At 47.5% G+C, this 12,955-nt stretch overlaps 1 protein-coding gene across 1 annotated transcript in view; it reads left to right on the top strand.

The window, feature by feature from the left end:
* Positions 1-12,955, top strand: part of PTPRG (protein tyrosine phosphatase receptor type G) — a 654,052-nt gene that overhangs the window by 544,850 nt on the left and 96,247 nt on the right. Inside the window, 3 exon segments of the mRNA XM_032458153.1 lie at positions 4,031-4,215; positions 7,218-7,326; positions 11,958-12,007. Of these exon segments, the coding sequence (XP_032314044.1) occupies positions 4,031-4,215; positions 7,218-7,326; positions 11,958-12,007 (344 nt within the window).

The raw sequence follows: 12,955 nt of genomic DNA, 5'->3' as shown, positions 1-12,955 counted from the left end.
AGCTGGTAAACATGTTTCAAAGAAAAGTTTGGATTCCCTTTCTCCTCTGTGTCTATAGAATCAGCCAGCCACTGACCCATAGGCCAGACTCTCCCACCAGCACCCTCTCTACAGCCAGGAGCTGAGTGTGGTTTTGATATGTTTAACAGTTGGAAAAAAAAAACAAAAGATGTCATGACACATGGAGATGGTGTGAAATGGGAATGCAGGCTCCGTGACCGGTCTCACGGGTGCACAGCCACACCCATTCAGCCACAGGCGACCTCGGCTGCTTCCGGGCTTCAAAGGCAGAGCTGGGTAGTTGTGACGGAGACCCTGTCTGTGGCCTGCAGAGCCAGACATGTTGACCGTCTGGTCCTTTACAGGAAAAGTGTGCCCACCCCTAGTAACCTGCAGGTGCCTCATCCAAACCTTGCCCAGAAACCCCAGCCTCTCAGGGAGGTGGAGAACCGAAGGGAGGTTTCTTGTCCACCTGCTGCCCTTCCCTTAGGCTGGGACAGACAGGGGCCCGGTGCTCCCACGTGGAGCCTGGGACAAGTGTGGGCCTTTGGAGGTGCCACGGTTACTGAATTCCCCTGGCTGGTGGTCCAGGCCTGCTTCCTTTGTGAACTTAACCCAATATTTTCTAGCCCATTGAGACAGTGGGGTTCTGTCCTTTCATGCAAAACAGTGATACCAAGCTCTCTTTATTGACAAGGAAATATTTCCCTGACATATTGAGTAAAACAGATTCACTCACAGGGCTGTGATGCACCCATTTACATCAAATTGTGTGTATGTGTTTTTCCCAAATCTATGAAGAGAGATCTGGATGTTGGATCCGCAGAAAGTTAACAGTGGTTATCTCTGGATACTGGGATTTTTGGATGATTTTTTAAATTAACTTTCTTCTCTTTACTTTTTTGGACGACTTGGGTTTCTTCTGAAACACATTAACATGAGTCATTTTAATCAGCCAAGAAAAGCCCAGCTATTTTAATTTCAAAGAATAAATAAGAATGGTTGCATCCACATGTGGGTGATGGAATTATTTATGTGGTTATGATGTAACTGTTAGAGATACATGCATCCCCGTACAGCTCACGGCTAATTGGAGCCGGGAAGTGATGGCTTCAGAATTCTAGAGATCAGTAAGAACATGGTAGGAGGTGAGAAAAGATGTAGATGTCAGGAAATCTGACCTGGTCATCACTATGAGAAACAGACGCTCCCCAATATATAAACCTCCTTGGTCCGTTATTCGTGTTTGGAAAGATCCTTTCCTGATTTCCACCTCCCCTTTCTCCGCCCTGGGTTAAGAAGCTGTAAAGCACTCAGAAGTCAGTGTTTTAAAACGGTCTGTTGGCGCCACCTAGTGTCCACACTCTGCCATTTCACCCCCCTGTCTTGCTGGGAGCCTGCCGTCACATTCTTTGTTTGATGTCTCTGCTCTGGTGGCATTTGCGCAGCAGGCAGCGAAATGCCTCCCGGGGTTCTGCAGGGCAGTGGGAATGCCTCATTAATTTATCCCTTCCTTCCTATCTCAGTCGCACAAAGCGAATCTGTCCGACTGAAGCGGGGTTTGGCAGTTGAAGAGCAAAAGGATGCCTCCCTGTCATAACCAATCTCCGCTTTCCTCCAGCAGCTCGCTCCTTAAAGCTGGATCCACGGCTTCCAGCAGGAAAGCCGTCCTCCCCAGGGCTGCCCTGGGCTTGGGGCTCTTGAGTAGCAAAGAGGGGAGTCTGGCTCGTGGTGGGCTGCTTGGCATGTGGTTGGGCTCCCAGGAGAAGCCTGAACCAAACCCTGGCCCCCTCCTGGCCCATCCTCTCCAGTGCTGCTCCCTGCCTGCTCTCCTGACCCCAGCAGCATCCTCACCGCCTCCCTTGCCCTCACGCCCCTCCTTCCTCAGCACGTCAGCAGGCCTTTTACCTCTGTTAGCTCTAGAACCAGCTCTCCTCCTGGTCTCTCCCAGGTCCTGCAGGCCCCGCCGGCCTCCCTTCTCTGCTCTTATCCCCTCGGGGCTCTCCTACGCTCAGCTGACGCTTCAGGGAGTTTTGTAAAGTGCAGACCTGCTTGTGTCATTCTCCAGTTCAGATCTTTCCCGTGGCTTCTGAGTGCTGTCGGGTAAAGACCAGAATTTTCATCTGGGCCTGCGAGGCCTCCCACTCCACTGGCCCCCATCTTGTTCCTGGTGCCCTGATCCAGCCCCACTGCCTTCCTTTCCACGCCTCAGGCCTTCTCCCTCCCCTGGTCCCTTAGCCTGCCCTCCCCCACTTCCCCTGACTCCCACGGAGTGCATCTCCACTCAGTTCTCAGTTGGATGTACCTTCTTCAAAGGCATCTTCCCTGGACCCCATAGCGTGAGTCAAATCTTCTATAATCTGCTCGGAAGATACAGCCCTGCTCCCCCCCCCCACCCCATCCTGGCCTGTAATAGCAACTCCACACCTGCCATCCTTTGACGAACCCCTGTCTCCCTCTTAGGACCAGTGGTTCTCATCCAGTGTGATTGGCCCTCTGGGGACATTTGTGGTGGTTTTAACTTGAGGGAGGGGTTGCTATGGGCATCTGGTGCCCAGAGGCCAGGGGTGCTGCTCACCATCCTGCAGCGCCCAGGACAACCCAGTGCGTCAGGCAGAGGGAACTGTGTATTCAGGGGCCCAGGAAATGAAGGGATGTGGCTTGCTGCAGGGACAGAAAGATGCCAGTACAGTAGTACAAGAGCAAAGAATCGTCTGGCCCAAGAGGCCAGTAGTGCTGAGGTTGAGAAATTCTGCTTTCGACTGGAAGCCCTACGGAGGCAGGGACCATGGCCTCTGGCAAAGAACACATTTAGAGGTCCAAAACGTCCCTGTTCAAGGCTGACTTAATATTCTCAGCCGTTTAACGGGTTTGTCCGCAGATAGATGTGGAACCAGCACCTCCCTTCACACCTGCCAGCCACAAGGAGTAAGCAGAATTAGCCTGGCTTTTCCTTATGCCCCCACAGCACGACAGCTACACAGCATCCTGCTGGTCCAGAGAACGTCCTCCTGGTTTTTGATGCCTTTGCTTTTAAGATCGTTTAACGTCTCATTTTAAATTGTACTTGTTTATGCTCTGATCAATAAAATTTCATCTAAAGTTTCAGTGAGTTGGGACGTTCCACAAGTTAAATGGCTTCTAAAAAAAAATCATTGTGGAGTAAAAGGCCAGATGACTGTGTTGGATTGAAAGAGGTTAAAGCCTTTTAACAACCGAATACAATGTGTGATGTCGAGAGAAAGGACTATAAACAATCTTTTGGAGACATCTGGGGAAATTTGAATAGGGACGATATATCAGACAGCATTTTCATGTTAGTGTTTATTTTCTTAGGCATGAAAGCAGTTTTATGGGGACTGTCTTAATCAGCTTGGGCTACTATAAAAAAAGAAAAAATACCATAGACCAGGTGGCTTACAAGCAACAGAAGTTTATTTCTCACTGTTCTGGACTGCTGGGACGTCCAGGATCAAGGTGCTGGTAGATTCACTGTCTGGTGAAGACCCACCTCCCAGGTCACAGACAACTGGCTTCTCACTGTGTCTCTTGGGGTCTCTTAGAAGGACACTAATCCCATTCACGAGGGCTCCACCCTCGTGATCTAATTGCCTCCCAAAGGCCCCCACCTCCAGATACCATTCCATTTGGTGTTAGATTTCAACATACGAATTTGGAGGTTGCACAGACACTCAGACCCTTGCCGTTATGTAGGAGAAAGTGCGTATCAGGAGCACAGACCAGAGTATTAAGGAGTGAAGTTCAGGATGTCTGCAACTTGCTTTCAGTGACTTCACAGGAAGACAGTTGAGCGTGTGTATGAGTGTGTGTAGAAAGCAGTAGGGGGTGGTGAGAACAGATGTGACAAATTGTGAGCAGCAGGTGGATCTGGGTGACGGGAGTCTGGGTGTTTCCCGTCCACCGTGTCGACTTGCCGAGGGTGCAGTCTTGCAGGACGCGGGTGGAAGGGGGCAGATGGTCGCATGGCGTGTGGTGCCGGCAGACCCTGAGCGCGGCCGTGTGTCTTCAGTTTGCAGCTCTCCGCCCATCCACATGAAGGTGCAGCCTCTGAACCAGACGGCGCTGCAGGTGTCCTGGAGTCAGCCCGAGACCATCTACCACCCGCCCATCATGAACTACGTGATCTCCTACAGCTGGACCAAGAACGAGGATGAGAAGGAGAAGACGTTCACCAAGGACAGTGACAAGGACTTGGTGAGACCTCCCTGTTCCACTCAGGGTGTCTGCTCCCCTTGCAGCTGTGAGAGGGGCCCTGGGTGCCTCTCCGGGGTGTCTTGTCTGTGTCGTCTCAGCTCAACGCTGTCTGCTGAGGGCGGGTCTGGGCTACAGCAGGAACTGTGGCATCCTGCCCTCACGCTGGCCAGCTCCGCCACCGAGAGAAGCCAGTTAGTTTCTTCATAGCTGGCCCTTCAGAATGGACTGCTTTTCCTTCCATTATTAAAAAAAACCCAGCAAGCCTCCATGAAGCCCTTTGTATCTGATAGTGTGAGTGTCCATATTTAAGTGAGCTGTACAGACGTGCATTCTCAGCATCCTCCTGGCACGGAGCAAGGGCGATGTCGGTCCTCGCTGTTCCTATTATTGCAGTTTTCACCCTCCGCTTCCCCTTGCCGCTGCTACTCCTGTCACCCCCACCGTGCAGCTGTCCGCAGTCCCCGCCACTCCCTTTTGTCCCATTCAATCTGCCTCACACATGCCTACCTGCTAGACCCCGGGACCAGGTAACTTTTAACCGCTGTCCTCCGCTCTCAGACGCTGCAACACCTGACTTCACGTCGAGCTGCACACGCCCGATGCACCTTCTCCTCTGAAGTGTGCCTAAATATTTAGTGGCCGGCACCCAGCAAGGCTGTTCAGAACAGCTGTTTGCAGAAGCCGGCTTCTTCCCCTGGAAGAGCAGTGGCTCTGACAAGCACTGCTCTCGACTTCTTTGCGTAGAAACTCAGAGTGACACGTTTGGGTCTGAAAGCCTTGCATTCATTGTTAATTAAAAGAAAGCTTTGGAAGAATGGGGCGCACGATCCTCTGCACACGTGAAAAATGTAATAGCGCCGAGTGGGATTCCTAACACCTTTATCACTTCTTTTTTTTCCTCCCAACGCAGAGTCAGTCCCCAGGGCCCATTCAGTCAGTTACAGAATAATAACTTTTCGTTTTGCTTTAGATGGAGATTCTCTTACTTCATTTCCATTTATATTTTCAATTTCCCCACCAGACATTGGTATCTGGGTCACATTAGGGAACAGTGAGCTTTATGAAGTCAAAGAGGAATCCATGGAAAGGCACCCAAGGTTATGCTGTGTTTTAACCTTTCTCTTCTCACGGCTGCAAGTCCGTGCGGGATGTGTCTCTTTCTGAAGTAAAGATGGCTTCCTTCATCAGCAGAAAGTACCTAGGTGCTGGTTCGGTTTCTTATTCTAAGTGGAAAATAATTAAATGCGCGAAGATGAATAGATACCGACTTGGAGTGAATTCCAGTAAATCCCTGCATAGCTGGGGTGAAGATTTTGCTCTGAACAGAAGACGGGGTTAGAGATTTAGAGCAGGAGGCATAAATTAGTTTCAGAGAAAGAGATGTAGGGGGCAAAATACACGCTCTGACAGGAAGTTCTTTTTTTATAAGAATTTCTAGGGGTAGTTATTTTCTTTGGGGACACACAAAGTTAATTTTCTCAATTCCTCAAGCAGTTGAGCGTGCTGGCTCAGCAGCAGCAAAACTATCCTCTAACTTACGATTCTTGGGGCCCCAAAACCTGAAAGTAATACTGAGCGTTTTCCCGGCATTTTCCAGCGTTCATCTCTCTCTCTCTCTCTCTCTCTCTCTCAACCTCACTGCAAACCTGTGCGACAGGTGTCCGTGCATCCCTTTTCCGAAAGCAAGAAATGAGGCTCTAAAGTGAATGACTTGACCCCCACCTCCTGCTCTCACCGGGAACCCGTTTGTTAGCCAGCGGGTGTGGCCACAGGAGCATTTTAATGCCTGTCCAGAGGTTTTCAGTAGCTGCGCCAGGGGAAACCCGCTCGGTGGTTAAGCACCCCAAGCTGCTGTCTGTGCTCGGCTCCAAATTCATGATCCAATGACGAGACACTTCATCCATTAGGGAGTCTCTGAAAAAACACTGCTTTTGTTGTTTGTTTCTTCAGGAAGCAAGTGCTCCCAGCTCTTGAGGTATTGTCCAGATTTTGATTTTTAAAGGCTCTTGGAATAAAGCTTTGAGGACTAGGGATCTGGGACCTGGCTGGTGACGTTTGACCAGAGATTGGCCGACTTTTTCTAGAAAGGGTCAGAGAGTTAAGATTTTAGGTTTTTAAGGGCTCTTTGTCCTCAGTGGGTGACTGCTCACCTCTGCCATCAGAGGGTGACAGCTGCCACAGCGAGCAAATGAATGTGTGTGGCTGTGTGTCGATAAACCTTTATTTACAAAAGCCAAACGGCAGGGCCGGACTGGAGCTGTGGGCTGTTGGCCACCCTGCTTTGTTGGACCAGGGGCATTCTTTGCGTTGCGTGGTGTGGGCTGCCTGTGAACAAGGTTTGTCCGTCCTGTGTTGTACAGCACTCACAAGAACCCTGGGAGGGAATTATTTCTCTCCCCGTTTTACAACGAAGGTAGCAGAAGCCGAAAGACATTGAGCAGCTGACTCGGGGTCACACAGCTGGTGGGTGGTATGACACAGGTCGATCTCTTTGTCGTCTGACCTGAAGTCAGGTGCTCTTTTAGCATCGTGCCCCGTACTATCCAAGGTCACAGTGCAGTGAGACCTTTAAACTGCAAAGAAACAGACACGCAGAGATTTTGTCGTGGCTATTCTAAGCTCTGCCTGGCTCTGGAAATTCAGTGTACCTGATAATTCTGGAGACTGTCTAGGGTAAATCATTCTTGGATTTGTAATTGCTTGAAGTCCAGCCTTCTGGGCATAAAGAGAGTTGAAGACACTTTCCAAGCCAGAGTCAGCGTGAGTCAAGACTGATTTTTGTTCTCTCACTTTACACGTTTTTGTGCTGAAAACCGATTCCCAGGCAGGGACACTTCTGGACACGCGTTCCTTTCAGAGCGAGCCTTTGGTCAGTGGGGACGCATCGTGTCTGTCAGGCTTCGCCGTGGTGCCCAGAAGCCTAAAAGTGACACTTAACGTCATTCTAGGCGTCAGGGGTAACTTTCACACCAGCTCACTGCCTGTTCTTCCCTCCCCTGCAGAAGGCCACCATCAGCCACGTCTCACCTGACAGCCTTTACCTGTTCCGAGTCCAGGCCGTGTGTCGGAACGACATGAGGAGCGACTTCAGCCAGACCATGCTGTTCCAAGGTGAGGCGGCAGCCGGCCTGTCTGGCCTGCCCGCCCCGAGCCCCTCCTCCCTCGTGCTTTGTCTTTTCTCCCGGTCAGGTGCTCGGAACAAGGACACAAGCCTGGCCTGGGGATCTGCGGGGTTCGCAGTCACACCTAAAAAGCCCCAGGAATTTAGGCCTGGCCTTTAGTGGCGAGGGGGGTACTTCACAGGCCAGAGGGGGCTAGAGGGGCGAAGTGTGCATAATCTTTTTAATTATTGTTCTTTTCCAACCACGGGGAACCAAATATTTGTCCAACACAGTGTCAGATCGCATAACCGCCTCCAGGTCAGGTGGAGGACATCACCTTTGGGTTTCTAGCACAATTCAGGAAGCTGATGGAGGGTCCAGTGGAAAGATCCAGGCCAGCACTTGGGCGGGGCAAGAGGATCATTCACTTTGGTGCAGAATTTAAAAGGGGCGCCAGGAAACTCGGTCATCGAGATTATGTTCTATTTCAATATTCCTCACAGGGTCCTTGTAGAATTACATGATATGATGCCTTCTGAGTATTAAGGCAGAGCCTGGTACCAACCATAAATATCCCCTGAAGATTTGTTTTGATATAAAAAATAATAAAGGATGCACCCCAGGGTGGGAAGCCCTCCGGCCTGGATTCCCTCTGAGGACCCCCTCTAGCTTTGCAGTTTCGCACTCAGTAGTGAAATGTTCTCTGCTAAGGTTCACATTATCTCATCCTTCCATTTAAAGTAATTGAAATTAGCACAGCTTGGTTTTTTTCCCACAAATAAATCATGCTCGCCGTGTCCATCTGTGCCCTGAAGGTACTTACGGGCCGGTCTGCCTGTGTTGAGGAGGGTCCACAGGCTGAGGCCAGGTCCGTGCCGGCCCAGGGGAGAGATCCCTGGGGAGCCCTAGTGGGAGCTTGCTGAGGCCGGGGTCCCGACTTTGGGCACATAAACCACGATTAGGGCTCCCTTGTACTCTGACTAAGAGCCCGGAGTCTGCAAAACTGCCTTCCTGATTGATAGGCCCCTGAGCTCGCTGGCTTCTGCACGGACTTTGAAAAACTAAGTGTTTGTAATGTAGTGTAATTCCAAAAGGCTTCATCAGCTATAAATTCCAAGCCCAGAATATTTAAAACATCTCATCACAGTGACGTGTTGAAGATGGCTAGTGTCTCCTTCATCTGCAGACTTTCTTTGCTCAGAGGTGGCCCTGCGTGTACCCCCTTTCTATGTTGGATTATGTCCTGCATGTTGACAAAGGGGCACATGGGTCCTTCACTCCTCCCCACAATGGCCTTAGCATCTTCCCTAGAGCTTCCAGTGGGTCGTGCGAAAATAAAATCTTCAGGTAAGCTAGCGCGCCTCTTCCCGGGAGCCGGCTCAGAGTTTGTGAGTGGTAGAGGCCAGGGTACAGAACTCATCAACTGTTAGGACTGACGTTTTAAATGGGAAAGAAAAAAAGCTTAGGGAGTTTTAAGGATACCTTGTTCAGAAGAATTCAGTTCCCCAGGGATAAAGTTTCCATCTGGTTTGGGAGCATGAGGAAGCCACATGGAATATTTACATTATTATAGTAAATAAAACAATATTTATGCTCTCTGTAATGGGATGAGTACATTATATTTACTTTACTGTGTGGTAAATATGACAGTAATACTAGTAGGCAGTATCTGTGGAGTGGCTCCCAGGGACACAACATTTGCCCGTAAGTTATATCATCTGACATCAGGGCAGCCTGTAATGCAGGTGTTTCTGTGCGGAGGGAGAAATGATATTCCAGGCAGTCAAGTAACCTACAAATAAACAAAAAAACCACTTGGCTACTCAGCTGAGTCTGATTTCTTATTCCAAAGCCCGATCATTTATACCCAGCAACGGACCACCCCTAAAGCATAACTGTTACCCTGTGTCCCTGGTCTTTGACAAAACGGATAAAAAGATTGATTACTAAGTGTTCGAAAGCCTTTTTGCAGTTCCCAACAGTTATGGGAAACAGGGGCTCTTAAGCTTTTTCCTGGAGTCACGGACCCATCAGGCAGCCTGGCCAAGCCAACAGATCCTCTCTCAGGATGGTTGCAAATAAATCAGTAAAATACACAGGAAAGAAAACCAATTACGTGCAAATACAGTTGTCAAAATATTTTAAAGGAACAAATTTGGGCTGGAGTGATCTGTGCACTTCTTTTATGAAAGTATCAAATGACAAGTGGCGGGGTCTGCTGGCAACTGTGATTTCTGAGTAGCGAGGAACTTCAGTGATATTCCGAAGTAGCTGTGCGCAACTCTTAAGGCAGTGGGAAAATACGTGATTGTAATCAGAGAGAGTTGCAGGACGCTCCTGTGAACACAGCTGAGATTCGGAGCCTGCGTTCCTCCCGCAAGGACAAGGTTGCACCCCAGTGAGAGCTTTGTGAGAAGGCAGGTGTCATCTTTCCCCCCCGTCCCTGAATTCCATCAGGCCTGGGGGCTCCTGATCTGAAAGGTCCTATAGAAACTTCCCAGTCACCACGGCTGGAACTGACCCCGGTGGAAACTGTTCCAGATCGATGAAAAGCGGGCTTGGTGATGGAGTGGCTACCAAGTTTGTTGGCCTTCAATTAAGGCCTTTGTAAAGGGCAGGGAAAGCACGTCTCCTAGGAAGCTTTCTTCCTGTCTTAACAAAAGGAGGTGCGTGCACCTGTCTGAGGCAGTGCGGTATCGATCCTGGAGCAACTCACTGGTGGCGGTGGGTTATATTTAGTGCCAGGAAGAGCCGCTTGCTTCCTGGCTGCCTTATTTGACCTGGTTGTATTGACATCTCAATCAGTCTGTTCTCCGCGTTTGTCTCTTCACACGTTCCGCTTTCCAGCCGTGCAAAATGATACATGGTCCAGTTGGGGGTTGCAAAGGCAGGTGCCCCGGGGCCCGGCAGGGAACATGTACAAATCGGGAGAGGACCGTCAGTGGATATTGGAGATACGCGCCCATCAAAAAGGGATGACAGATACTCAGCCCTGGCCAAATGTGGCCCCGCAGGAAGGTGATCTCAGTTTTGCCAAATACTGTGATTTTTTTAGGATGAGCAGGAAATTGGGATTTTTTGGTGAAAGCTGCTGTTTACAGCATTGGCAGCAAATTTTTTTTTTAAGCTTGCAGGGCAAACAAAATGGTGTCAGGCACTTGCTGCTTCTGGTTTAGATAAAAACTCTAGCAGGTACAAGTATTTATTTGGGGATTTAACGTTGTTTGCTAATTTTTCAGTGCCATAAATGAAGCAAACTTTTTGTTTATATAGCACTATTTTTTGAGGTAAGCACAAAGAAGCAGTTTGATGTATTTTCTTCAGTTATACTGTTTAATAGAGAAAAGGTGGGCACAGTCCATCCACAGTGGGTGGGTAAATGAAACCTGGTACATATAGAAAGTAGAGTATTACTCGGCCTTAAAAAAGAAACCCTGATGCGTGGGCCATGGATGAACCTTGAAGACTTAATGCTAAGTGAAATAAGCCAGTTATAGAACGACTAGTAAATAGAGATGATTCCACTTAGATGCGCTATCCAGAGCAGTGAAACTTAAGGAAACAGAAGGTGAAGGATGGTTGTCCAGAACTGGGGGGAGAGGGTAAAACTGGGAGTTGTTTAATGGGTACAGAGTTGCCTTTGGCAAGATGGAAAAGTTCTGGCAGTCTGCAACACAACAATGTGAATACACTGAACACTGTCAAACCCGTACCCTTAAAAATCTTGAAGATGGTAAGTTTTGTGTTAGGTGTAACTTTCCACAGTTAAACATTTTGCATAGTTTCATATTGTTTAATAATAACCCATGGGTATACAGAACTACCAGAAGGAACAAACACCAGGAAGAGTAATCTGTGATTAATATAGAAGAATCTGATCATTTAAAGCAACCGTGGCAATATCTTACGGGGTTTTAATACTTAAGTAGATATAAATATGCAAAAAGTGAGTCATGCAAATAATTAAATTATTGTACAATACTTACATTTTTAGGGAGAGGCAAAAGTACTCATTAAAGGTAAACTGTAATAAGTTTAGGGTGCATATTATAGTCCCTGAAAGGCTAATATAAGAAATTATAACCAAAAAGACAGTAGAGAGGATCAGTGGAATAATATGATTACATTTATACAAAGTTCAAAAATAGACAAAACACTGACAGAGGTCAGAGTGGTGGTTTTCTTAGGGAAGGGAGTATTGACTGGATGGGTGGGCGTACATGCAAACCTGTGGTGCTGGAGAGGGTCTAGATCTTAATATGGGGGAGGCAGTTACACAGGTGTTTCCAGAGGTGAAAATTAATTGGACTCTATCTACACTTAAGATCTGTACACTTTACTGTATGTAAATTTTACCTCAATAAAATAGAAGACGGTTAAATTTTGTTTAAGTTATAATAGCTTAAGACAAGGGTCAGCAAACTATGGCCCATAGGCCAAATCTGGCCCTTTGCATGTTTTTTAATGACTTACAAGCCAAGAAGGGTTTTAGATTTTTAAATGGAAAAAAAAATCTAAAGAAGGAATATTTATGTTATGACATGTAAAATTTATACATAATTCAGATTTGTAGGTAAGTACAGTTTTGTTGGAACAACAACAGAGTTATATTGTTTACAATGTAATTTCTTTATTTCTCAGCTAATACCACTCGTATATTCCAAGGAACCAGAATTGTCAAAACAGGAGTGGTAAGTAGAGAATGGGATTGCTTGTCATGCTTGGTTGGTAATTTGCATGCACTTAAAACTGTCACCACAAGGTGGCAGTATGATGTTGTCAAACTGCTCAATGTGAAGAGGTTAAAATACCAAAAAAATTACGTTACTCACTCCCTACAGTTCAGTGCATTATAGTATGTGTGCAACATTATAACAAGTGTTATATATATAATAAGTGTTACAATTTTTGTCAAGGTAAAAAATTCTCCATGTTTTAAATTATTTATTTGTGGGATCACATGATGTAAGGACACAAAGGAGTAGACGTATAACTAAAATCAAGAGTTTGTCATTTGCCCCAGGTTACATGGATTTCCACATTTCTGGGGCCTAATAATATCCAGGTTTTCCTCTTTCTAGTGCAACTAGTAATCCTCATATTCATCAGAGTGTTGGTGTTAACAGTAGAAGTCTAAAATTTATTAAGCTTTTCCTGGGTTTCAGGCACAAATTACTATTTTATTTACTCCTTACAGCATCCCACAAGACTAGTGTTACTGTTACCCCATTTTATGGATGCGGAAACTGAGGCCCAGTGAATTGCAGTAATGCACCCAGCGTCTCCCAGAGATCACATGAGGGGTGGTGGGCTCAAGTCCAGGCTGTCTGACACTTCTGTCTGCAGAGCCTTATCTTATGTGGCATCTGGCGTTTCATTAACCAACCTCAGACCTCCACATTGGCTAACCTGAGCATCCTTAAACTACATGTTTTCAAACTGAAACTTGGTGATAAAATGAGGAAAGCTAAGTTGTTCTGGCTGTATAGTTTGGAACTGCGTAAACAGTGAGATGGAATTTTGGGTTCTGCACATCAGGTTATGAGAACTAAAATTAAACGGACAACTCAGAGCAGTGCTTCTGATTTTCCCAAGATCCCATGTGCGACTATAGCCCCCCAGGTGAGCCCCGATTTGGT

The sequence above is a fragment of the Camelus ferus genome, chromosome 17 (assembly GCF_009834535.1).
Source record: "Camelus ferus isolate YT-003-E chromosome 17, BCGSAC_Cfer_1.0, whole genome shotgun sequence".
NCBI lineage: Eukaryota > Metazoa > Chordata > Mammalia > Artiodactyla > Camelidae > Camelus > Camelus ferus.
This window is presented reverse-complemented; position numbering and strand designations above follow the sequence as displayed.